General features: G+C 58.7%; 1 protein-coding gene across 7 annotated transcripts in view; it reads right to left on the minus strand.

Moving 5' to 3' along the window:
• The window catches only part of SHANK2 (SH3 and multiple ankyrin repeat domains 2), a 443,651-nt gene that overhangs the window by 378,179 nt on the left and 38,298 nt on the right, over nt 1-27,174 (minus strand). For all 7 annotated transcript variants that reach the window (XM_066252293.1, XM_066252296.1, XM_066252295.1 and 4 more), the window contains 2 exons: nt 17,100-17,319; nt 3,384-3,587 (listed from right to left, as the gene is read on the minus strand). In XM_066252293.1, coding sequence (XP_066108390.1) covers nt 3,384-3,587; nt 17,100-17,306 — 411 coding nt within the window. In that variant the 5' untranslated portion in view covers nt 17,307-17,319. The remainder of the gene's footprint in view (nt 1-3,383; nt 3,588-17,099; nt 17,320-27,174) is intronic.

Genomic DNA, 27,174 nt, shown 5'->3' on the forward strand with positions numbered 1-27,174 from the left:
GTATCCGCACCGCAGGGCCCAGGACCGGCGGAGAATCACTCCCGCCCACATTCTGCAGCCGCTGGGCCGAACGGAAGCGCTCTGGCCGGACAGCTCGGCTGGTTAGAACATCGTCCCGGTCAGAGCACATACAGGAGCAGAGCTATGTTCCTCTCTCTCTCCCTCTTCCTCTCTCACTAAAATCAATAAATGTGTTGTGTTTTGTTTTCTTTTAATTTTGAGGAAAAAAGAAAAGAAACAAAAAGCAACCCCAAGGATGAGTGCGTGGAGACCCTCCGCGGAGGGGCAGGGCCGTCCTCAGTAGCGTCCTTGGAGACCAGGGGCCCTCAATCAAGGGCGGCCTGCCTGCTGCTGTCACATCCGGTGCCGCACGCCTCTGCCAGGTGCTCCGACCCCTTCTCTAGTAAAATGTGCTGGGGACGCTCCGGAAGGTTCCGGAAGGACGCTGACAGTTGGGGAGCCGCTAAGATTCTGAGTTGCGACCTCTCTGTTCTGATTCCAGCCCCACCAGAGTCCGTGCTATCCGCAGAGAGCCTTCGGAAGGACTCTTCCTTCCTACCCCGCCCCAGACATCTGTCACATGGGGAGAGTGACACAGAACTCCCGGGGGTGGCCCGAGGACCGCACGTGAGCTTCCAGAACCGGCACCAGACCCATGCTGCTTCAGCTCCCCTCCTCCACGTGCCTGGACCTCGCCACAGCCGGGAGCTTAAACAACACAGCGTGGTGACACCCCCCACCCCCGTAGAAAGCCATGGTTCCGGCCGCCCGTGAGCTCCTCCTGAAAACAGAAGTCTAATCCCGTCTAAAGTTTCCAAAGGGACAATCTCCTTCTCCTCTACTCCAACCGAAATAGCATAGTGCCCGGCAACACCCAGACCGAAACTTTTCACCTGCCAAAGCAAACCCATGGTGAAACCGGGAAGTTCCGTGAGAGGCGGACTGCATGCCGTTCCTGGAAGCAGCAGTGGCTCCCTGACCTGATGGTGACAGGAGGGCATCCAGGCCTGGACATCCGGGCTCTCTGCCCGTCCTCCCCTTCCAGACTCAACCTGGACAGGTGTCCTGCGCCCCACACTCCAGGGGCCGCTAGGAATCTCTCCCCCTGCTTGTCTTCCTCCATCACACCTCTGGTCATGGTGGGTGACGTCAGGGGACGCAACAGAGGTCCCTACCCTGTGCCTAACTGGAGAGTCTAAAGGAATTAAATCAACTTAATGCTCCTTTTCCAGTTTTTCCAGAAAGTGTCCGCTAGAGCCAGCGCATCTCACTGGGAGGTCACGGACCCGGGAAGAGAAGGCCTGTTTCCAATCCAGACGTTGCCAGCTGGGGCCCCCGCGGGATGCAGGCTCAGACACACCCCTTTCTTGCCGTTTTCCCTGTTTTTTAAGTAGCCGCTCTGTGTCACTGAGGTTAGCCCCGGCACGGAGGTCAGAGCCAGGCCTGCGCCTGCCGTGTTCATCTACCAGGGATCCCCAAACTTTTTACACAGGGGACCAGTTCACTGTCCCTCAGACCATTGGAGGGCCGCCACATACAGTGCTCCTCTCACTGACCACCAATGAAAGAGGTGCCCCTTCTAGAAGTGCGGTGGGGGCCGGATAAATGGCCTCAGGGGGCCGCATGTGGCCCGTGGGCCGTAGTTTAGGGAAGCCTGAGAGGCCGTCTCTGCTGTGCGCGCAGGACGGTGGCCCGAGGGCACGAATGAACATTAGATGTAAGTATGAACTACTCCTTCATGGCAACGAGAGCTTGTGCCAGTGGCAGCAGCTGAGACACCAGCCCGGAGCCCTCGCCGAGCGCCATGGAGACCTCATGGGCGGTAGGCACTAACGCTCCCCCAGTGTCACAGTGGAGTCTGAGGCTCAGAGAGGCTGGGTGGCACGCCCGGAGCCCTCGCCGAGCGCCATGGAGACCTCATGGGCGGTAGGCACTAACGCTCCCCCAGTGTCACAGTGGAGTCTGAGGCTCAGAGAGGCTGGGTGGCACGCTCAAGGCGGCACAGCCACCAGGACCGAGCCGTAGCCGCCCGATACTGCAGCCCAGGCACCCACGAGGGGGGATGGACACTCGGGGTGGGACGCTCACAGGCAAACCTCTCGGCCTCAGCACCTGTGAATGCCTGGACAGGACACACGGGCCACACACATGTGTGTGTGGGTGTCTCTAACGCCCACGCACAGCCCTGGCCACGTTCCACTTCCCGTGCCGCCTCCTGTTTGCTGCCCGGGGAGCTGGGTGCGGGCAGTAAGGGGACCCTGAGGTCAGGTCCACGTCTCTGCTGCAGGAAGATTCCCGAGCAAGAGTGGGTTCCCGCCCTCCTGGTGGTCTCACTCTGTGTCACTGTTGTCACAGAAGTTGTCAGCCCCGAAATGAACGTTTATTTATTATTTCCCGTCTGTCCCTCTCCCACTGGAGTGTAACCTCCATCAACCAGAAGAGCAGACTGTCTTATGCAGGCTGGACACACCTACAAAGTATCTGGTGCTCGGTGGTCCTACAACAAGGACTTTCTGATGGATACCCATTTCACAGGTGAACAAACTGAGGTCAGAGCAGCTGCACCACACAGCTCCCAAGGGGCAACTGTCTTTCCTCCACTGAAACCTCTCCCTGGTCCCACCCACACCTGTTCCACTGAGTGAGGATCCCGAAAATCTCAGCTGCAAAGTTACCATCAGGCCCAGAAATGTGCAGATGAAGCACGGGTCCTCAGCTTCGAACTTGTGCCCGTGACATCCCCAGAGTCACCTCCCGTTGCTGAGAAAGTGGCAGGACCCACTTCGATGGCCCCCATGCTGGCCACCATCCACACTTAGGCTGAGACGAATGTGGTCACTTAATACCAGCGACGTGTTTTGCAGGAGAAATGACTGCATGTCTGGCTCCTGGTGTGACGGTCACACCACCTCATGTGGAAACACTACACGTCACCTCAGGGCACAGCACGCCAGAGTCAGAAAGGCAGGGACAGGGGTCACGCTTCACAAGGACGTGGATGAGGCCGCCCACCTTGTGTGCCTGTCACACGTCACCATGGTCATTCCAGGGGGCAAGGACCAGAAAGGAAGTCACGTTTCCGAATAACCACGGGAACACCATCAGCTGCCCGATGCCCAAGGGCAGGAAGACAGACTGGGGAGGCAGAGGCAAACCCCATCCCGCATCTCCCGGACTCGCGGGTCCTGGCGGCGTGAGCTTGGGTGGGACCCGCGGTGTGCGCACACCGCAACGGCTCTCCAACCAACTTGTCGCATCTAGAGTCAGAAAACATGCCTGAAAACTGCACGGACAGGGGCGATCTGCAGCAGAACCAGATGCCGACCCAAAGCCCCCGAGCTGGCTGACGGTTTCCTGCGGAGGGGACCTCCGAGCGGCATTACCTCCAGGGAGGGGACGCCCTTGCCCACGGGCTGGGGGTACTCGCGCAGCAGCCGCTCCTCGTCCAGGAACTTGCCGTCGCGCCCGTTGCTCTCCGGCTGGAACAGTCCGTAGTTCAGCACGTCCTTCAGGCTCTGGTTCAGCGAACACAGGATCCGCTGCTTGGCCACCCACACCGTGGCGTCGGGGTTAAATCGAATGCACTTCTGCGGGGAAGGAGGGAAGGACAGAGACGCCGATTAGATTAGTGTCCCCCCATGTCTCCTGAGCGGCCCCCCTGCCTGGGTGCCCTGGCTGGAGATGGCAAAGGTGTTTCCGCCCCAGACCCCACGGCTTTTCGGGATAGAAAGCAAGGCCCTCCCGTCGCTCGGATGGAGGCATTTCGTAAACGCAGAGGCGGAGACACGGGGGTCTGCTGCAGCCTTGACTCTCGCCACCGACTCAACTCTCTGGTCATCGTGACCACCTGCTCACTGCCTTGGGCACCTCTTTCTTTGTGTGGCGCTTGCTAATGAAGCAGATTGTCTGACTCAGCCTGTCTGGGGTGGGGACCCTGCCGAACTGCATGTCTCACAAGTGTCAAGGTGATGCCTTTACCGCTGGTCCGAGAACACACTCGGGGGACCGTGGCTCAAGCGCATTCGAGCGCCACATGGTTTTTCCATCCATGAAACCACAAAGGAAGGCAATCACGGAAAAACCACATCATTTGCCACGGGGCTAGTTTCTTACGATGTAAATGCCAATGATACAATCGGTGAGGAATACGCTCCACAGACATCACAGCGCCGCTAGGAACTGTCCATGACTCAGCTTGGTCACATCCCGGGGTCCCTTCTGTGAGGCGCCCCACTAGGCCAGGGAAAACAAACTCCAGCCTAACGCGCTGCTGACCGCGCCTTCTAATTCGGATTAAAGTTCCACTCTCCTGACCGCAGCCCCCAGCAGGGCTCAGGAATTCGCTGAGTCCCTGTGAAAGCACTCAGACACCGAGGAGGTGGGGCCGACAAGAGGACCCTGGAACCCACTTCCCGCCAGCGTCCGCCCAGCTCGGGTCGGTTCCGCCCCGCTGGGTAAGATCATCCGATACCCTTAACAATGAGCCTGGTTCAGCAGGCGGCCAGGAGGCCCACCTCCCAGGGAAACCAGACCCCTTCTGCCCGAACGCTCCCTCTGTCCCTCTCCGATGTCAAAGGCTGAGACCCAGGGTAACATGTGGTCCTGCTGCTCCACTGACCTCCAGCGGCAGCCCGTCCAGCCCTCGGCTGGGTGGGAGGGACACCTGGAAATGCCAGCACCACCACAGAGCCCTATGGGCTGTGAGCACGTGGGGACGCAGGCAGCTCGTTAATTCCTATTGGCCTCTGGTTCCCCAACACGGGCAACCAGGTCACTCCCGGGTGATACAATCCAACGCTGAAGTGAGCCCTGGTCTTGGTCACGACGACTGACAGTGAAAGCTACCTCAGGGTTTGCTTCACACCAAGTGCACTGTGAACACACCACCTTGTTTAATCAAGGCAAAGACCCCGCGACAGGGGAGGGCTGTGAGCAACCAGCTGTGGTGGGTCGGCTGCGTCGCTGACCTGTACGAAACACCAGGCCTGCATGGTCAAGCTCAACTCTAAAATAGAGAGAGAGAAAGAGACAAGAAACCCAATCTGCTACCTGGTCACCGTGAGTGACAGGTGTTCGCCCAGATGTGAGGTTGAAACTGAGACTACCCAGCCACGACAGGGAGAACACGCTGCACACAGGCAGGGGCCCACGTCCATCCTGGGACCGGCGCGCAGGCTGGTGTGTTAGGTTTCTGGGGCTGTTGTGACGATATCCCCACGACAGGGAGAACGCGCTGCACACAGGCAGGGGCCCACGTCCATCCTGGGACCGGCGCGCAGGCTGGTGTGTTAGGTTTCTGGGGCTGTTGTGACGATATCCCCACGACAGGGAGAACGCGCTGCACACAGGTAGGGGCCCACGTCCATCCTGGGACCGGCGCGCAGGCTGGTGTGTTAGGTTTCTGGGGCTGTTGTGACGATATCCCCACGACAGGGAGAACACGCTGCACACAGGCAGGGGCCCACGTCCATCCTGGGACCGGCGCGCAGGCTGGTGTGTTAGGTTTCTGGGGCTGTTGTGACGATATCCCCACGACAGGGAGAACACGCTGCACACAGGCAGGGGCCCACGTCCATCCTGGGGCTGGCGCGCAGGCTGGTGTGTTAGGTTTCTGGGGCTGTTGTGACGATATCCCCACGACAGGGAGAACACGCTGCACACAGGCAGGGGCCCACGTCCATCCTGGGACTGGCGCGCAGGCTGGTGTGTTAGGTTTCTGGGGCTGTTGTGACGATATCCCCACGACAGGGAGAACACGCTGCACACAGGCAGGGGCCGACGTCCATCCTGGGACCGGCGCGCAGGCTGGTGTGTTAGGTTTCTGGGGCTGTTGTGACAATATCCCCACGACAGGGAGAACACGCTGCACACAGGCAGGGGCCCACGTCCATCCTGGGACCGGCGCGCAGGCTGGTGTGTTAGGTTTCTGGGGCTGTTGTGACGATATCCCCACGACAGGGAGAACACGCTGCACACAGGCAGGGGCCGACGTCCATCCTGGGACCGGCGCGCAGGCTGGTGTGTTAGGTTTCTGGGGCTGTTGTGACGATATCCCCACAGACAGGGCAGCTGAAGCAACAGACATTGTTGTCCCCATCCTGAAGGCTGGAGGTCCGAGGTCCGGGTGTCGGCCGGGCTGGTTCCTCCTGAAGCCTCTCTCCTTGGCGTGTAGATGACTACCCTCTCCCTGTGTCCCCACAGGGGCGTCCCTCTGTGCCTGTCTGTGCCCCGATCGCCTTATTGACTGGTATCAATAAGGACACCAGTCCTACTGGATGAGGGACCGTCCTAGCGACCTCATCTTACATTATTTCTTTAAAGACCCTACCTCTAAATACAGCCACAGACTGAGGTACACTGGGGTCAGGACTCCAACGTAGGAATTTGGGGGACACAGTTTAGCTCATCTCACTTGTGACCGTGGCCAGGTAGCTCTACAACACACGAGGCCCGCGGGCCCACAGAGGACCACGTCTGTGAAGTGAAGTCAGCTAACTCACACGATCCGTGGAAGGTCACAAAACGTTGTGCTGGGGGGGGGGTCCCACATGCCCATCCACGCTGGGGGTAGGTGGCCGGTGGGGACGGAAGCAGGAGGGAGGTGGACAAAGCAGCTTTGATTTGCAACACATCCAGGGAGCAAACTACCGCCCCGATCCTGCTCTGGGGCCCTTTAAACCGGAGAGACGACAGCAATGGTTGTTTTGGTAAAACTTTTACAGGTGTCAGGGGGCGTCCAGACCCCGACGGCTGAAAGAATGGTAAACATTAAGTGATGCGCAATAGGACTTGTGGCCGCGGGCTGTCTGAGCGCCGTGTAAGGGACAGTCAGCAAAGCAAAGTGAGTCACAGCGGTGTATTCGGATGCCACCACCTCCGACGTCGTCGGTTCATCCACGGTCCTCGGGTGAGACAGACACCCAGCTGGCTCTTGACTGACACTTAGAAAAAACCATTAGAATGACGGGAGGGGGTACATGCCAACAGGTCCCGCTGCGTCAACCCACGCGGGACCCAGAGCTGGACGCCCAGACAGCGGCGGGAGCACGGACCTGGCTCGGCGCACGCGCATGCGCAGGGGCAGCCTCCCGCCAGCGCGCGGAATCCTCACTCCTGAGCGCGTCCGTCGCGGCACAGAGGCGAAGTGCCTGTGTCAGACTCCCCGTGGGTGCCCTCCCTCATCAGTCCCTTTGTGACGCATTATCTTTTTTTTTTATTGGATTCACTGGAGTGAGACTGGTTCACAAAACCGTACAGGTTTCGAGTGTACAACGCAGCAAAACGTCACCGGCGCGCTGCCCTGTGCGCCCACCGCCCAAAGCAAAACCTTTTTCGTGTCCCTGTTCCTTCCCCCCAGCCCGCTTTGCCCATCTCCACCTCCCCTCACCCCGGTTCCCTCTGGCTGTCACCACACTGTTGTCCGCGTCTATGAATTGTGTGTGTGTGTGTGTGTGTGTGTGTGTGTATATATATATATTTTTTTTTTTGCTTAATCCGTTCACCTTTTTTCATCCAGCGCCCCAACTCCCTCTCCCCTCTAACATTTTATCTTTTTTTTTTTTTTTGTATTTTTCTGAAGCTGGAAACGGGGAGAGACAGACTCCCGCATGCGCCCCACCGGGATCCACCCGGCACGCCCACCAGGGGTAATGCTCTGCCCACCAGGGGGCGATGCTCTGCCCCTCCGGGGCGTCGCTCTGCCGCAACCAGAGCCACTCTAGCGCCTGGGACAGAGGCCAAGGAGCCATCCCCAGCGCCTGGGCCATCTTTGCTCCAATGGAGCCTCGGCTGCGGGAGGGGAAGAGAGAGACAGAGAGGAAGATGGGGGGGGGGGGAATGGAGAAGCAAATGGGTGCTTCTCCTATGTGCCCTGGCCGGGAATCGAACCTGGGTCCCCCGCACGCCAGGCCGACACTCTACCGCTGAGCCAACCGGCCAGGGTCTCCTCTAACATTTTAAAAGATCCCTAAAAGCCAGGCCATCCCGGACCCAGTTACAGGTGCGTCCAGCAGCCTCCTGGCCTCTGAACAGCTGCCCAGGAGCAAGCTGCAATATCAGCTCACCCCTGAAAAACAGCCAACAGCCACCCCAGTCGCCAACTGGGTCACTTCCAAAATGCAACCGCCCGAATGAAATGGTGCTTTCTGCTGCGGGCAGAGGCCCGTCCGGCTGGCACTCGGGCCAGCGAACCCTACAACTCCGTTGACAATAACACAAGAAGCTTAAAACGGGATCTGTCTGGGGGGCGGGGGGCTACGCTGGAGACCTCTGGGGAGGGATGGCCTGACAGAGGACCCTGACGTCCAGGAGCCAAGCCAGCACTCCTGGATGTGTCAGCAAGGGTAAAAGTGCCCTGGGTTCATTCTGTCCAGCCAGAGGAACAATTTCCCAACAGCCGAACCCTAACGGCAGCAGCAGCCCGGTGCCGTGGTCATGCGGCAGGCGGGCTGCACGCCCTGGCTGTTTTTTAAGGTCCTCGCTCTAGTGGTCCCCTGCTGTCGTCAAGGTAACAGCGCAGAGAGAGGCAGGGACGTGGGCTCTGTCGGTCGTTTGCGCCCTCCGTGGAGGAGGGTTCATTTTTCCTCTTCGGATCCTGCGATTTGGGTCCGGCCCACTGTGACGTGGAGCACCTGCCGCTGCCGACCTTGAGCAAGCCACCGTGTGAGATGAATGACCGCCAGCACGGTCAGGACCTGAGAGCCTGTGGAGTGCCTGCCACCGAGCCTGCCCTTTGTTTTCAACAACTTACGGCTCACTGACTTTCCGGTTAAAACGGTGAAGTGCAAACCACTCCATTTAAGGATAACGAGGGTGAGTATCATCACCATATCCCAGAGGAAGATACAGGCGGGGGAAGCTGGGAGCCGGGGGAAGGGGGGCTCTCTTTGGCCTCAGTAAGCAATTAACAAAACCACACACACACACAAAACAGATTCTATGCTCCCCCCCCCCCACACACACACACGCAAAAGGTGATCCAAATGTATACTATGAAGAACAAAGAGCCATTCAAAGTAGAGATCAAAGATTCAAACCATACATTTCTGTAATGCAAAAGGGTGATGGCTGGCTGAATGATTGATGGGTGACAGGATGGATGGATGGGTGGATGGATGGATGGGTTGGTGGGTGGATGGATGGGTGGGTAGGTGGATGGATGGAGAGATGGGTGGATGGAGAGATGGGTGGATGGATGATGGATGGATAGATAGATGGAGAGATGGGTGGGTTGGTGGGTGGATGGATGGATGGGTTGGTGGGTGGATGGATGGATGGATGGATGGGTTGGTGGGTGGATGGAGAGATGGGTGGGTTGGTGGGTGGATGGATGATGGATGGATAGATAGATGGAGAGATGAGTGAATGGATGGATGATAAATGAATAAATAGATGATGGATAGATGGAGGGATGGGTGAATGGACAGATGATACATGAATAGATGGATGGGTAGAGGAGTAGATAATGAAGGAACAGAGAGGTGGAAGGAGGGAAGGGTGGTCAATGGTTGGATGGGAAGGGTAGAGGAGGGGAAGAAAGGTGGAAAAATGGGTGGATCGATGGATGGATAGATGACTGACAGATGGACAGTATCAATAAAAACAAATCTCAAAAATATAATGTCAAGTGCAAAAAGCAAATCCTTAGTGACAAGCTCAGTATGATACCAGGTACATACATTCTGTTTCCACAACAACACACACTGTAGTGAGCACTGATTCATACAAGGAGAGAGTAACAGACCAGGGGACTCACACTGAACTCGTGGCAGCGTCTGCCTGGGAGCAGAGGGGACTGGGCAGGAGACTTCGACTTTATCAGTAACACTTTAATCCTGAGGTTAAAGATGATAAAATGTTAACCACCGTCAATTCTGCGTAACAGACACACTGCTTTCTATGATACCATTATTTGTATTTTTCTGTATTTGTAATTTTCTCTAAATTAGAAAAAAAAAACTGCATCAAACAAAGACCTGACACATTCCTCAGCCCCTTGGGAGGGTGTCCCTGGCTGGACTGGCGTCATCCCTGGGCCACACTTCACTGACCCAAACAAAGTTCTCGTACAGCAAGCATTATGAATGTTATTGCCTTCTGCCCATTGAGTCCCCTTTAGTGACCTTTTTATTATTATTGTTTTTTTATGCGGTGAAAGGAAGAGAGGCAGAGAGACAGACTTCCGCATGCATCCCAACTGGGATCCATCCTGCAAGCCCACCAGGGGGCGATGCGATGCTCTGCTCATCTGAGGCGTTCCTGAGCAACCGAGCTCCTTTTAGTGCCTAAGGCGGAGATCATGGTGCCATCCTCAGTGCCTGGAGCCAACTTGCTCCAATGGGGCCATGGCTGCAGGAGTAGAAGAGAGAAAGAGAGAGAGAGGTAGAGAAGAAGATGGGCACTTCTCCTGTGTGCCCTGACTGGAAATCGAACCCAGGACATCCACACTCTGGGCAGACGCTGTACCACTGAGCCAACCGGCCAAGGCCTACGTTTTCTTTTGGGATCTACTTAGGACGCGACATGCAGCGTGGCTCACAAACTGGACAGCTGTGCCGCCGCTTCCTCATTCACTGTCTCCCCAGAAATAGGAACAACACAATAACCAGTTTCTATTGATTTTGGCACACGCCACTTCCTTATAAGGTCAAGTTTATGGACCAGCGCCAGTGCTCGCTGCACAGTGAGCCCTTTGTGCAGCGGTGACGACCCAGAGAGCAGAAGGCACGCGTGACCCCCACTCCCTGCAGGGCACTGAGAAGCCGGGTGCGCACAAAAGTTTCCAACTTCCAACTTCCGTCCCTCTGGGGTGTGAGACTCAGAGACAGAAGTCACTCAGCAAGGGTGAGGGGTCACGTCTGCGGGGGGGGGGGGGGGAAGCAGGGGGAGCACGCCTGTGGGGGAGGGGCCACGCCTGCAGGGGGAGGGGCCACGCCTGGGGGGGAAGGGGCCACGCCTGGGGGGGAAGGGGCCACGCCTGCGGGGGAGGGGCCACGCCTGCGGGGGAGGGGCCACGCCTACAGGGGGAGGGGCCACGCCTGGGGGGGAAGAGGCCACGCCTGGGGGGGGCACGCCTGGGGCAGAACAGAGACACGGCTCCCCTGGGCCAATGGGCACTACGGTGAGGCCTGAGTCACCTCCTCTGGGAAAGATCTCGGTCCGTTCTGCACCCGTAACCCCAGGACTGGGCTTGGAGGGGCCTCCCGGTGGGGACAATGGCACTTTGTTGCTGAGGGCTCATGCCTGTGGGATCTCCTATCTCAGCCTCCAGAGCCTTTGCTCCTGTTGAACAACGTGGACAGAAGTGGTCTTCAGAAGGTTCTGGAAACAATCATGCTCCTGGCAGCAGCGACACCCCCCAGGAGGATCCTCCCTTAGGAAGGATGGTAATTCTGGGCCTGGAGAGTGATTCCCGACAGGTTCCCTAGGCCTCCTGCCTTTATGGGAACGCGGGTCCGCCTGCCGTGGATTCAGGCTCGTGTCAACCTTTCCCCACGGCCTCGCCTGGCTGCCCCGGAGGGTCTCAAGATGGCCAAATGCTCGCTCTCTGTTGTCACTGAGGGGTGCGCCCCCAGAAGGGCTTTGGCCAAGAACACGCATCAAGGTAACAGACCCGTTACCAGCACTGCTACCACCTGGCCCCCTGCACGGGCAGCCTGCGCAGCCTCACTGCACACGGCAGGTGGCCCCAGGCTTGGAGACCTCTGCACTGTGCCCCAAGGCACATAGGGGGTTGGAACCGCGTGGTGGGTGTGGCTCCCAGCCATCCCGGAGGAGCCAGACCCCATGCTGCGGCCCCCGTCCTGTGGTGAACAGGAGTGCAGACGCCAACCATGCCCTGGTACCGCGCGGTGAGCTGGCCGGCCAGACGCCAGCATCTAGCAGGTGCAGAGGCACCAGCCGCGTGTGCCAGGCCACCTGCTCTGCCCCTCACTGGCGCTGTTTGGGGACTGGTCTTCAGTGCTCCCTCTGCAAACGGGGGTCACCGTAAGCCCACCTGGTGCCTGGGATGGGGCATCGCAGCAGGTGTGCTATGTATGTCACCCACAACACTCGGGACTGCCACCCACCTCGGGGCGGGTAAGAGAACCAAATGAAAAAACACAGCAAAGACCTCCAGTGTCGGGCCCGCGGCCGACGTTCGGGAAATGATAAACAGGACGTGTTGGTGCCGTGATGGGACATGGGGTGCCCCCACACAGGACATATGTCTGCAGGGATGGGCGGCCTCAGGATGTCAAGGCAGCAGGCCGCGGGCTGCGGGCTGAGCGGGCGGGGTCGGGAGGCGGCCCCCCCAGCAGCTCTGCCCCCACCCCCGGCTCTGCCTCTGCAATGCCGATCTCTGGGTCTGGGGTCTGAAGTCCAAGCGCAGTGCCCATCCAGCCCCCCTCACCCCCCCAGTATCAAGAAATAGAAATCCCAGGGTCGAACGGGTAAAACCCTGCAGTGGAACGGGTAAAAACCTGTCAGGCCCCCCCAGGGTCTGACAGGGGGCCGCCAGGGTGGCAGAGGTCGCTGGGGTCCCCACCCGTGAGGGGCTGTCGTGAGCAACACAGACCCCGGGGGCTCGGAAGGGATGAAGTCAGGTCCCACCGGGTGGCCCCAATAATGAAAGCCATCCCCCAAAAGCACCGAAAGGAGAGGAAGGGCACAGTCCGATGCAGAAACACCCCTCTCGGATGGCTCAGAGGGCCAGACACCCGTGGGGAGAGAACACCCCGAGTTTCGCCCTCCTTCTCGGAAGCGGAATGGGGGCGGGGACCAGAACCCAGACATGTGCATCAGGACGTGCCCATCTGGACGGATGTGGACACAAGGGTCCCCGTCCTCCCTCCTCTGACTGAGCAGGGGCTGGGGCACCACAGGAGACAGGACTGACTGTCCAGCAGAGACCTCCGTCCTGCGCCCCCCCACAAGGCTGCTTGCTGAGTGGGGGGTGCTCCAAGGGCTGGGGCGTCCCACAGGAGAACGGGCCATGCTCCCTGCTCCGTCCGCACTCTAGTGCAGAGCCTCGGAAAACAGCCACAGCTCCACGAGGAAAGGGAGCCAGGGCCCCGAAGCGCTCGACACTTCCTGTCTAAAGGACGGACAGACCTTCAAGTCTAACTTAGCGGGGTGGGGTGGGGGGGACACGAGGAAAACACCCACCAGAATAAAGAGAAAGAGGCCCAGCTGCTGACACACCCGGAACCCGTTGGGAGAAACGGCGTGGAAATAACGGAGGCATCGCAGGAGAGGGGAGGAAGGAGAGGAAGAGAGTAAAAAACAAACAAAACAATGGGGGCCTCTGGTTCCCCCATTCCGGGGGGGAAATGCTCCGCGAGTCAACGGCTGGGGACCTTCGGGAGGGGCCGGTGCTCGGGAGGAAAACGGGGAGGCAGGCAGCCTCCCCAACAAACAACTCAAAAAGAACGGCTTTCCAAAAGGGCAGCGGGAACAGATGGAAGGCGGAAATGCGTCGGCCATGCTCAGTGAGGAGTGACAGGGGACAGAACACCACGGTCACAGCCCAGAGACACGCATGAAGAGGACGGCGGGGGACCAGGCAGGGAAGCCCCGGAGCGAGGAGAGCATTTGGGGGAAGAGAGAGCCGACCAGGAGGAGGGGCAGAGAGCGGGAGCCCAGCCCGCACACGGGGAAGGAACTGGGCATCGGACCACATGCCCGACAGGAAGGAACGCACGGACCCTGCAGAACAGAGGGTTTTCTCCAGGGAAAAAGAAAAGAAAAAATTAATAAATAAACGGGACGGACAGCACCAGACACTTCCCGCCACGGTAACCGGTAACCGGAGCCCCTGCTTTAGGAAGCCAATAAAAGAAACGATGATCGTAAATCAAGCCACCGACAAGATGTTCCCAAACCGACAAAACGAGCAGGGAGGGGCAGGAACACGGCACGGCGCCCCCTGGGCTGGGGAGGGTGGAGCAGGGATTGCCGCTGCAGAACGGCCGCAGAGGAAAGAGGGACACAGGTCAGAACGGCCGCAGAGGAAAGAGGGACACAGGCCAGCTGGAGGGGACGAGAGCACAGTTCTCCTGACGCGTGGATTCCGTGTTGGGCCATGCGTCCGTCTACTGGCCAACATGGACTCGGGACCCTGAATCAATCCGGGGGGCGCCCTCTGACATCATCCCCGACAGGCCCAGAGCCGCAAGCCGACTGGGCGGGCGGCCGACGTGCATGTCCCCACGAGGCTGCCTTCTGGCTCCGCCACACGACAGAAAGCGCCCGCCGTTCCTGCCCGTGTTTACCGCTGGTGACGTTGGTGTCTACCGCCTCTGTGCAGCAGCAAATGCAGCCTCCAGGGAAGTCAGCCATGGAGGGGGCGGTGACAGGGTCCACGGGGTCTCGCTCCTTCCCTCATCCGCTGGGCAGATACAGGGGGCCCCGAGGAGCACCCCAGAGCTCCAGAGGACAGCCCGGCTCCTGGACGGAAGTGGCCTGGGTCCCCACACGTCTGCGTGGAGCTGAATCTCCACCTCTTCGTCCCTGCCGAAGCCCAGGGGGCCGAGAGAAAGACACAGAACAGAACATCTCTGTGTCCGATGCCTGAGGTTTGGAGGTCTGCTTGTTACAGCAGTGAGCTGAGCTCGCCCCAGATGACCCAGGGCGAGTGCGCTAAGTCCCTTCCCACAACAAGACAGGAGGGAAAACACTCCTTCCAGACAAAAACAAGATCCCGCCTGCCAGGGTGGTACAGCCATTTCTTTTAACTTGACAGCTGTACTGTGAAGCGATCTGTCTCGTCGCAAAAAAAAAAAATTTACGAAGGTCAGCATTTCCCTCGCTGCGTTTACCCCTTTATATTCAAATACAGCCAGCTCGCTGTCACTTTACGAACAGCGTGTGAGGTTTGGGCGTCTGTTTCCACACCTGTACATAGACCCACCCGGGACCCGGGACCTGTGACCTGGCTCTCAGACAGCAGGACGGCCCCCTCAGCCCAGGGAGAGCAGGGCTCAGGGCCAGGCCTGCGGGAGCTGACCACACGAGGAGAGACCCAACCCTCCTCGGAGGGCCTGAGCCATCATCTCAGACCCCACGGAACCAGGGCCCCGATGTGCCCAAGCTGGGGGACAGTCAAGTGTCACGTCACCAGCACCACATGGCCAGCAGGTGGCGCAGGGAACCCGGCCCCTCCCTGTCGTTAGCCTCTGGGAGATTTGGAGACTGGGAGCGCTGGGCTCTCCCAGGGTGTCATGGAGACATCTCCACTGCTCCACCCTTACCATCCCGTCAACACCACCCCACGCCCCTGCACCGTCCAGCTCCGCCTTCTCCACTTGCCGTAACTCAGCTCTGAAGGGAGGAGGGTGCCCACCAGCACCCAGGACGGACAGAGACTCCAGGCGGCAGAGATGGAGCTGACCCAACGTCTCACCCCAAAGAGGACCCCACCCCACCCACCGAGATGCAGGAGACAGTGCTGTCCCCTGAATCCAGGTCACTTGGACCCAGAGAAACGAGGACTCCACCCCCCTCAGCCTAGCAGGCTCTGTGACCTGCCATCCTCCTGAGTCATCCGACCCTCTCGTGTGCCCAGACTGTGCCATCCACGCAGCAAGGGTCTGGAGCTCACGCCCAGCCCGGCCCACGGGTCCCCTCCCACCCCTACCTGGCACGATCGACCATTCCCCAGCTGTGCCAGGCACTGCCCACCTGGACCACAGTACACACTTGCCTGCCGCGGCCTCAGAGTGAAGCCATCACCGTCCTTCAAAGCTGAAAGGGAGGAGCCACCGCAGGGCTGACCCCCAGTTCCGACCCCCAGACCCCCATTCCCCTCATGTGAGCAGTGCTCGGAGGACATTCACCTCCACATCCCAGCACTTGGTTTAGCGCTCGGCCTCCGAGAGGTCCCAGATACCGCTCTGTTCAGTACGACACAGTTTATCTAGGACACGCCTGGAGCCAGGATAAACCATTCTCTTACACAATAAAGACCCAAACGCCTGGGCCAACACCCTCCGCTGAGTTCCTTTCGCAGTTAGAGGAGCAGTCCAGGTTCCCACCATGGCCGCGGAAGCCGCCTGTCTCTCCAGCTCAGGTCTCATCTCCTAGTCACCCCCCGGCTGCCCTTCAGCTCACAGTCACCACAGCCCAGATGTTCCATGGGGGCCTGGGAGGGTCGTGCCTCAAAGAGCTGGGAGGTCGCCACCCCATCGACCCTCACCCTGTCACTCACACCCACACCACTAACCCCTCACCCAACACTCCATCACCCACCACACCCACTCCTCCAACACCCGTGACCCCTGACCCCACCATCCCTCACCCATGACCTGTGACCTCATCACCTGTCATCTCTTACCTACTACCCATCCCTTACGACCTAGGACCCCATCCACGTCACTCCATCGCCCCTGGACCACCTGGTTCGCACCCTGACCCCAGTGCCTAGAACAGAACCTGGCTCATTCACAGACACTCAGGATGCCGAGCAGGTGACTACTCCAGGGACCACAGGGCCACCCCAACGGCGATGCCCTTGAGAACCGCCTGGCGCCTGCACCAGCAGCACCACCACGCGGGCGCGCTGACGGGGCGCCTTCCGCCCTTCCCTGGGCACCGGGCGAGGGAAGAGTTGTAAGTGCTGCTCCCTTCCTGCCATGAGCAGCTGCCTGCCTCCTCAGGAAGCCCAGAGAGACTTGCCCGGGGAGCAAGCTGGGCGGGGACGGGCACACAGACGCAGTCTTAGGGAGGGGACTCTCCCAGTGCCTGGGTGGGGGAGAGGGTGGCTCACTCGTATTCGAGCCCATGCCACAGGGCCAATGACCCCAACCCTGCTGTGACCCCATAAGCTCACTCCGCAGGCTCCCAGCAAATGCGCAGCAGAGGTGACACCGGACACCCGGACGCCGCATCAGGCCCAGGCGTTGTGGGACGGCCTGGCCAAGGCGGGTCTCTGTGCCCGCGAGGCTGGGCCTGCATCGGGTCACAGGGTAGGCAGGACCAGGGCACGGGCAGCCGGCAGGGAGGAGGGCAGGGCGGGCAGGGAGTCGGGTGGGGTGGAGAGGACCACTGGCCGGTGTGCGGAGGTGACACCCTCTGCTCCTGTCACCCACGCTGTCAAGCAGGAAGGGGCGGCGGGGACTCACCGTCTGCTGCAGGTCCGGGATGACGATGCGGATGACCAGCGTGTTGCCCTGGCTCTCCTCCGTCCGGGCGCTGCTGGGCTTCTGCGCTGTGGCCCGGATGGTGTCGTAGATGGTCTCTTCCTTGGAGCTGTCCGACTCCGACCCCACGGAGTAGTCGGAGAAGCTCTGGGCCATCTCGTCCTCGCTGGACGTGGGGCTGCGCGGCATGGCTGCCCTGCGTCTGTGTGTGGGGGGGGGGAGACGTGGAAATTAGAGAAGGAAACCGCAGGGGTGTGGTGGGCACCGGCGCTGGAACGAGTGTGCGCTCGCTGTCCCTGTCTGCACTCGCTGGGGTGACCGCCGGCAGGGCCACCTGTGTGCAGCGCACAGCTAGATCTTAAAGGAGGTGGTGAGCACACGGCACCCACAGCCTCCCCAAGCCCGAGCCCGGCACAGCCAGGACCAGGGGGGCCCCGTGAGCCTGCCCGGTGCTGGGGAGCCAGCATTAAAAGGAGACCCCTCACCGTGGCCGTGACCACGACCACAGCTTGCAGGGACTCACCGAAGGGCACAGGGCAGTCAGAAAATTCCCAAAATAAGAAAAGCAGCTCCCGGCCCTGACTGGTTGACTCAGTGGTAGAGTATCGGCCCAGAGTGTGGAAGTCCCGGGTTCGATTCCTGGCCAGGGCACACAGGAGAGGCACCCATCTGCTTTCTCCTTCCCCCTCTCCTTCCTCTCTATCTCTCTCTTCCCCTCCCGCAGTCGAGGCTCCATTGGAGCAAAGTTGGCCCCAGATGCTGAGGATGGCTCCATGGCCTCTGCCTCAGGTGCTAGAATGGCTCTGGTTGCAAAGGAGCAACAGCCCCAGAGGGGCAGAACATTGCCCCCTGGTGGGTATGCCGGGTGGATCCCGGTAGGGCGCATGCAGGAGTCTGACTGCCTCCCTGCTTCTCACTTCAGAAAATACAAAAAAAAAAAAAAAAAAAAAAGGAGCAGCTCCCTTTTAAAGGCCTGTGTGTGTGGACAGAGCCCAGGCTGGGGAGGAATGCAGCCTCAGGTCACAACGTACCAAGTGCCCGTGGCAACAGCCCCACGCGGCCTCAAGAGTGGCACAGTGATGGGAACAGGCAGAGGGACAGAGCTGGGCCAGGCTCAGGAACGAGACTGTCTCCAGGCCCCGGACGGAGCAGAGCCCCAGGGCACGAACAGGCTGGAGCGGAACCCGGGGTCCCTGAGAGTCCACGGGAGCTGGGGGTGCAGGCTCCTCACCATCAAGGGCAGTGAACAATCCCTAGCGAAGACCACGGTTGGGGTGCTGACCCCTCCTCAGCACGGCTGTCAGCACACAGTAGGACACTGTGACACCCCAGCTCGGGGCAGGGGCCCAGAAAGGTGAGGCTGAAAGCCAGGGAGAGCCGGGGGTGCTGGGGGGGGGGTGGAGGCCGGGCCCCACGGGCAGCTCCTCTTTTCCTGAGACTCTGTAAGGGAGGTCAAGGCCACACAGGCAAGGAGAGACGCACAGGGGCAGACGTGGGCCATCCTGTGCATCGCCAGGGTCAGCCGGGGGCGGCTGCTGTCTCTCTCCCCACGGACTGCACAGCCGGGGGAGGGAACGGCCCAGCGACACGTGGGACCCCACAGGTCACACCCCTGAGCAAAAGGAAAGCGGTTTGCAGGGCGAGGCCAGCACACGGCATCATTTACACGCGGGCTGGAGGACACGGCCGCCGTCCACAGACTGGGGGCGGACGTACATCTCTCGGGGGCGCTCGTAACGCCTCCTGTCACATTTCTTTCTTTAAACAGTTCCGGCTGATATATGACAGAGTGGGGGGCAGTTGCGAGCTATTATCTCGATGCTATTTTCTAGGTGTTGGAAATATTTCTCAGGAGAAGGGAGGGAGGGAGGGAGGGAGGGAGGGAGGGAGAGGAGAGGGAGGAAAGGCAAGAGTGGGGGCAGGGAAGGAGCTTCGTGTCCCCCCAGCTGCTATCAGGGGAGGCTCAGAGCCCCCCACCCCGCACAGGACAGAGCTCCCCCAGTGCTGCTCCACCCCAGGGAAACCGAGGCCCACGGCTGGCTTCCAGGGCCCGGGGGCCCGGCCGGCTCCACCCTCCCCACTTTCTCAGGGACTCACCAGACGCAGGAGGGAGCATTCCAGGAACACACCCTCCCCGCCTCCAGGCACCAGTCCTGGGACTGCCTGACCGCCCAGCCCCAGCCCGGAGGACCCGGCCCCGCACCGCAAAGGGAGGCACCGCCTAGCAGCAGAGGACCCGGCCGCCCCCCGCGGAGAGGCACCTCCCAGCAGCGGAGGCCCCGGCCGCCCCCCGCGGAGAGGCACCTCCCAGCAGCGGAGGCCCCGGCCGCCCCCCGCGGAGAGGCACCTCCCAGCAGCGGAGGACCCCGCCGTGCCCGCAGACGCTGTCTTGTTTGGCCTGCTCAAGGTGATCAGTGTTCGATATTTGGAGATTCCACATGAAAACCCAAATTGCCAGTTGCCCTGACCATCAAGAGGATGTCTGTGGCGGTCGTGGGGGCTGCCACTCGGCATCTGGGGGGCAGGAGAGCCCCCGTGACCTCCTGTCCTGGCTGCTCTCCGCAGGTGGTCCTGGGACCACCCAGACCCAGACTCCCCGACCCACTGGCCCAGCTCGGTTACCGGCACGACCCTTGCGCCCCAGCGCCAGCGGACAGACCCACGCATTCCCTCAGGCTGCCTCCTCCGTCCTTCCCCAAACTCTCCTTCTGACCAGCCGTGGGCTGGGGGCGGCGGGCGTCCACTGGTCAGCTCTCCATCCCAAACAGCAGATCACCCTCACCACCCAGGAAACTTTTCCTTTCTAAGTAATAATTCCAAGGTAACCCCCAGCGTAATTCGGACTTAGAGCATCGGGGCGAGAGGGGAACCCCCGTCTGTATTCTCCTGCCGAAGGCCTCCCTGATGTCAGGATAATGTTTTCCCAGCCGTGAAAGTGTGAAACCTGGTGAGAGAGAGCGGAGGCTCCATCCTGGCTGCGCTGTGTCTGGGCTCCGGGCCGCTCTGTCTGAGCCAGCGAGGCCCCGGCCGGCGCGCCTCCTAGCAACACGCTCCCCCCCCAGCCCCCCCTCAGCAAGCACGTGGAGACTTCCGTGCCTGGCGTTAATCACACGGTGTAAGGTACCTGTGTGCCCGGTACTGTATGATACCGTTCTAATTACAATACAGAAATAACTACGTGCTACTGTGGTGTTTTGACACAGTGTATGTAATTCTACGTAAGGAGTTAAGAATGTATCCTATGGATTAGAGACCTGCATTACGCAATTACATCTTTATGTTTGTTTTCTGCTACGTCCTGACTCCAAGGCAGTAAGAGCTCTGGCTAGTTGTGGAGGAGCTTTAAAAACAACTCCATGCGCAGAAACTCAGTGGTCTGGGCGAGACCCTAGAGTCAACATTGTCCTGAAAACCCCCCAGGTGGCTGTAATGACCATGACAGGTCCAGGTCCACTTCCGGCCGAGGCTGCGGCTGTAACTTTGAAGAACTTGGCCGCAAGCAGAGACATAAACATGCAACCAGCCTTCCCGCCGGAAGCGAGGGTCTCGTGCCAAGGGCGAGGGGCCGTGTCCCGGTGCTCTACACAGCAGGAGAGGGACGGCGTTCACCACCTCTCAGTGACCACCCAACAGACAGAAGCCGGGCCTGTCACTGGGGGTCCAGGTGGCTTCCTTCTGCCCCGGAGGGAGGCAGCTGCCCCCAGAGTAGCTCCTGCTCCCGTAAGAACGGTTCCCTCCCCTCCGCACCCCTCACCCGCACTGCCTGGGAACCCAACAGGGACAGAGAGAGAGAAAGAGAGAGAGAGAGAGAGAGAGAGAGCGCGCAGACGAACAGCGAGGGCAGAGGGGACGTCCCGTTCACAGGCGCTGGCCACTTGAACGAGGAGCAACTGCCGTCGGGCTTATGGGAAGCCAGACGGAAGCAGGAGCGTCGATGAACGAGGTGGCCCAGGGACACCCCGCCAGCCGCTCCGCCAGCATTCCGTCACAGGATGAGCCCCTGGGCTTCCGGACAGACGGGGACAGCCCAGACCCCAGCGTCAGCATCTGAAAAGTGGGCGAGCGCAAAACCCCCAGCAGAGCCCGGCTGGGGAGCAGCAAGCCCACAAGACGGCACAGAACTCGGGCTGGTGGCCGAGACCCCAGGGGCCAAACCGCAAACCCCCACCCCACCCCACCCCACCATGACCGGCCCTGCAGGAGCAGCACCCCCGTGTGACTGGACCCGCAGGACGGTTTTAGACAGGTCAGATGTCAGGCAGCCAGTGGGAGTGTATAAATGCCAGGAACTGGCTGTCTTCTAACGGTCACTTCGCAGGCCACGCACGATACGTCTACTGCTGTGACCGGTGTGGGGCGGCCGTGGCAGGCTTGCTCGCGGGGTGACCGGCTGCAAGCACTTTGCCGGATTGGTGCGTGAGCCCGTGGCAGCCTATACACGTGTGTGTGGCCTATACAAGGCTATGGGTGCCTGTGCTCAGGGGGCGCAGTGCCCGCCCACCTGCCTGACACTGGGAGGGGCCACTTTGCTGTTTGTGTGCCTGAGAGGCGGCTTCCCCTGCCCGTGTGCTTGTCCGCCATGGTGGGACTCTATTAAACAGAATGGCCGACCCTTTCTGGACCCACAGTTTTTCTATCGTCTACCCGGATCCAGTCTGGACCTGCCTGGCCTCGGCCCCCCAGCGTTACCCCTGGGGTCTGAACAGTGAGGTGTGCACAACCCTTAGGGTCTTCTTTGTAGAAAAACGGGGTGCGGAGGGGGGGGTCTGAGAAGGTTTAGGGCCAGAATAAAATGAAACTCAACTCCGGAAACCAAACTGACAACTCAGAAAAGGGGCCCTGTGTCCCCGCCACCCCCCCTGCCATCCTCAGAACCCCTCATCGGGGATGCGGCCCCACCATCGGGACACCCGCCCTTGTGCTCGGGTGGCCTTGGGGGTGACAGTCACAGATGGACACATCGGCTATGAAAGCCTGGGGGCAGGAGGAGGCCTTGCGGGGCGGTCGGAGAGGTGCAGGGACCGTGTCCCGAGCAGAGGAGGGGCCTGCCTGTACCTCAGTTCACTCCAGGACCCCATCCTGGGAGCAGGAGGCCAGAGATGGGGGGCGCGTGACCTTAACCAGGGGCTTGACCCACAGATTCCCTGGGAAAAGCAAACATCTGGGAACACACTGACTCATGAACTCCTGGGTAGGAACACAGGTAACAGAGGGCGCCCGGTTAACATCTGCGTCTCGGATCAACAACAAATCCATTTTTACCCCACAATGATGTATTCCCCAGCTGTTCCGTGAGGAATGCACCAAAAAAAAAAAAAAAAAAAATTACTCATCTGAAATTCACACAGGTGGCCCTGGCCGGTTGGCTCAGCGGTAGAGTGTCGGCCTGGCATGCGGGGGACCTGGGTTCGATTCCCGGCCAGGGCACATAGGAGAAGCGCCCATTTGCTTCTCCATCCCCCCCCTCCTTCCTCTCTCTCTCTCTCTTCCCCGCCCGCAGCCGAGGCTCCATTGGAGCAAAGTTGACCCGGGCGCTGAGGATGGCTCCTTGGCCTCTGCCCCAGGCACTAGAGTGGCTCTGGTTGCGGCAGAGCAACCCCCCCCCCCCCAGAGGGGCAGAGCATCGCCCCCTGGTGGGCAGAGAGTCACCCCTGGTGGGTGTGCTGGGTGGAACCCGGTTGGGCGCATGCGAGAGTCTGTCTGACTGTCTCTCCCCGTTTCCAGCTTCAGAAAAATACAAAAAAAAAAAAAATGAAATTCACACAGAGCTGGGCGCCCCGGCATTCCACCAGGCAATGTCCCCACCCCACCCCTATGACCCCCACTGGGATGGGGGCGGGAGGCTGCACAGAGGAGGGGAGGGAAGAGAAGCCCAGACTTGGACCTGAACACTGGCTTCCCCGGGGAGAAGTCCTCGCCGGCCGGCTCGGGGGAGGGGAGGTTAATTCCACCTGTGGGCAGACGGTGTCTCGGAGGGGACAGAAATGTCTCAGGTTTCTGTAAAAACACAGGTCGGTAAGTTCAGCGGCTCTCGGAAGGTGTTTTGGTGCCGTGGCCCCTGCCCGGGCAACCTGCGGATAAGCAGGAAAAGCAGTTTTTACAAGCCCCCCACGTTGTTGCCGCCAAAGCGTTCCCAGGAAACCTAGAATCTGAACGCGGCGCCTTAGACCCCCTCATCCGGCTGCTGGGCGGCCCGATCGACACTCCTGCTGGGCACTTCTTCAGCCGCAGTGCGCACGGGAAACCGGACCAGAGACGAAGGCACCACAGAGACAAACAACTGGGAGCCACAGGCCGACGGAGATCGCTCCCAAAGTGCGGAGGCTCCATCGGCTCTGGTTCATAACACTTAAAACAGGGGTCCCCAAACTTTTTACACAGGGGGCCAGTTCACTGTCCCTCAGACCGTTGGAGGGCCGGACTATAAAAAAAACTATGAACAAATCCCTATGCACACTGCACATATCTTATTTTAAAGTAAAAAAACAAAACGGGAACAAATACAATATTTAAAATAAAGAACAAGTAAATTTAAATCAAGAAACTGACCAGTATTTCAATGGGAACTATGCTCCTCTCACTGACCACCAATGAAAGGGGTGCCCCTTCCGGAAGTGTGGCGGGGGCCGGATAAATGGCCTCAGGGGGCTGTAGTTTGGGGACCCCTGACTTAAAATGTTTTGGCCCTGGCCGGTTGGCTTGGTGATAGAGTTTCGGCGGCCCAACATGTGGAAGTCCTGGGTTCGATTCCCAACCAGGGCACACAGGAGAAGCACTCATCTGCTTCTTTACCCCTCCCCCTTCTCTCCCGCTCTCTCTCTTCACCTCCCACAGCCATGGCTTGATTTGAGCGAGTTGGCCCCGGGCACTGAGGATGGCTTCATGGCCTCTGCCTCGGGCGCTAAAATGGCTTGGTTGCCAAGTAATGGAGCCACAGCTCGAGATGGGCAGAGCATCGCCCCATAGGGGGCCTACTGGGTGGATCCCGGTTGGGGCGCACGCAGGAGTCTGTCACGCTGCCTCCCCACTTCTCACTTAAGAACAAATTTTAAAAAATTCTTTTTAACTCAAGTGGAATCTCAAATGGACACCCTCTATGTTTGGAGGCAACACATTATGACTGCCTGTTTTATTGTGTACCCATTCCAGTGTATAAAACCAGCTCATCCCCACCACGGCGAGACCCCCAAGGGGCCTGCATGGGGGGGCTGCTCTGTACAGACACTGAAACTCCGGGTCAGGGGCAAGGTTAAGGCCTCAGGAGTGAGAACAGCCGGCGGGAACCTATAGAACTGGCATCCGGATCCTGCAGGGAGCCAGGTTCTGTCGGCTGTGGGAGGCCGCTGTCTAGGAGAGGACAGGAAATACAGGGCTGACCACGGGCTGGGGTGGGGGAGGGGGGGGGGAGGGGGGCAGGTGAAGAGGTCAGAGAGGGGGTGGGGGAGGGGGCAGGTGAAGAGGTCAGAGAGGGGGTGGGGGAGGGGGCAGGTGAAGAGGTCAGAGACACCACGGTACGAGGGCCTGAAACACCCCTACCCGGGATCCAAGCGCCTGGGAACTGACAGAGAACGTCCCTCACTCGGACAAGGGCACCTACCCGATCCTGCAGCCAACGTCAGTGTAGTAAGTAATGAAGCAAACAGATAAACGGATGAATCGCTCAAGGATTAAAAGGGAGAAAAAATTATAATTTTCAGACAATATGCTACACTAGTGAAGAGCCCAGCCAAGGGCTAGATAAGAAGCTCCTTATCGGGTCCACACCCCCATGTTCAAGGGCCAGGCAGTCTCTGCTTCCAAGGTCCCACCTACAGCCCCTTCTGGTCTGTGGAAAGCCCCTGCCTCCCTCTGACGAGGACCCTGTGACTACATTCAGGGCTGACCAAGACCACCCACAGTGACCCCCCCATCTTCCCTCCCCCCAAGTGAGAAGTCGGGAGGCAGAGAGACAGACTTCCACATGCGCCCGACCGGGATCCACCTGGCATGCCCACCAGGGGGCGATGCTCTGCCTATCTGGGCTGTTGCTCTGTTACAACTGGAGCCATTCTAGCACCTGAGGCAGAGGCCATGGAGCCATCCTCAGCGCCCGGGTCAACTTTGCTCCAATGGAGCCTTGGCTGCGGGAGGGGAAGAGAGAGACAGAGAGGAATGAGAGGGGGAGGGTTGGAGAAGCAATGGGCACTTCTCCTGTGTGACCTGGTCAGGAATCGAACCCAGGACTTCCACACGCCGGGCTCACGCTCAACCACTGAGCCAACCGGCCAGGGCCCCACCCCCATCTTGATAGCCTCAAGATAATTACAGCCAAATGCAGGCTCCCCTGGGAAGACTCTCACCCGGGAACGCAATTCCTAATACCTCACTGGCATGAACTACTTCTGTGTGCCCCCCCAAAAAAACTGTGTAAACCCTAGGCCCCCACCCAGTGTGACTGCATTTGAAAATGGGGGCCTGAGGGAAATGATGAAGGTTAAACGAGGTCATTAGGGTGGGGCCCCGTCTCAGAGGACCCAAGTTGCGCCTTTACACGGAGAGGAGGAGACGCCAGAGCCCGCTCAATGCCGCCTGAGCACAAGCGGGTCCGGCTGCCCCCAGGCTGTGAGGAATCAACTGTCAGGCCGCCTGATGGCCCCCGAGCCAGGATGCTCACCTTCTACACCAGGGGTGGTCAACCTTTCTACACCCACCGCCCACTTCTGTATCTGTTAGCAGTAAAATTTTCTAACTAAGGATTCATAAAAAGACATTTCCACACATTAAAACTTACAAGGTAATACGATGGTAAAAATGTCATTTTACATATTAAAAGACATCCCTATATTTTCTAGTGTTCATTTGCTATTCCTTTGTCCAGAGATACACACATTAACTACACGCTTTCAGGAGGAGAGAGGTAGTTTTCATGGGGACAAATGCCTGTAAACAGCCCATTAATATAAGAAAAGGTTTAATTTAATCTCTCTCTCCCTGTACCTGGCTAGCTATTCACTAGCTTCCTTACAGGTGTGGGGGGAGGTCAGAGAATCCAAATCTCCTTCCCCTCTGTATTTACAACACAATGCCATTGGCCATCTTGGTTTTATGCTAATCACACAAGTACTAAGATCATTTACAAAATCTCTCTGCACACCTAGCCCAAATTAATAAAATGTTCTTTAAGCTTCCTAAAATATTAATATTAATTCTGTAGCTTTTGGTACCTTACAACAGTATTAGTTACAACTTTGCTTGATAATCTAATAGGCTTTAATTGTATTAGGACACTTGTTATAGTATCTGTTAGCATTGGCTATTTTAATGTTGTTGTTTATTTTATATTTTTCCAGTCTGCCTCCAAATCAGAATATGGGAATTCAGATGAGTATGAATCACAGCACACAAATTGAAGTTTTAAAAACACAAAGGTGGATGTATGGCCAGTAGGCACGGCCGTCATAACAGCTGCCTGGCCTGTGCAAGTTCACATTGGATTCAGACAGACAGTAATGAAACAATGGAGCCAAGAACTGGTGGGCCATTACCTTTAATCCTAGCTTGCATCCAGCAGGCAAGTAAAAACACACACTGGGCTGCAAAACCCACTCATTCAGTGCTCACAAAGCTACTGACTTATCCGAGTTTCCTAGAATCAAAGGTATCTACCTCACCAGCCTTATTCACCTCTGTTCCCCATCTCCTTCTCTCTGCACAAACTCTGCACTAACTGGCTTCTCCTTCAGCACTCCGCCATCTTGCTACTTCTCCTGGCCTCCTCCACGTGGCCTTTCTCTGCTCTCCTCTCTAATGCTAATTTCAGGAACCGAGAGCACAAGCTCCCAGTCTGCCCCACTTTATAGTGTAGGTCAGGGATAGTCCACCTCTTTATACCTACTGCCCACTTTTGTGTCTCTGTTAGTAGTAAAATTTTTTAACTGCCCACTGGTTCCACAGTAATGGTGATTTATAAAGTAGGGAAGTAACGTTACTTCATAAAATTTATAAAGCAGAGTTATAGCAAGTTACCAAGCATATAATAATACTTTCCAAGTACTTTATGTTGGATTTTCACTAAGTT

Source organism: Saccopteryx bilineata, chromosome 1 (assembly GCF_036850765.1).
Source record: "Saccopteryx bilineata isolate mSacBil1 chromosome 1, mSacBil1_pri_phased_curated, whole genome shotgun sequence".
NCBI classification, from domain to species: domain Eukaryota; kingdom Metazoa; phylum Chordata; class Mammalia; order Chiroptera; family Emballonuridae; genus Saccopteryx; species Saccopteryx bilineata.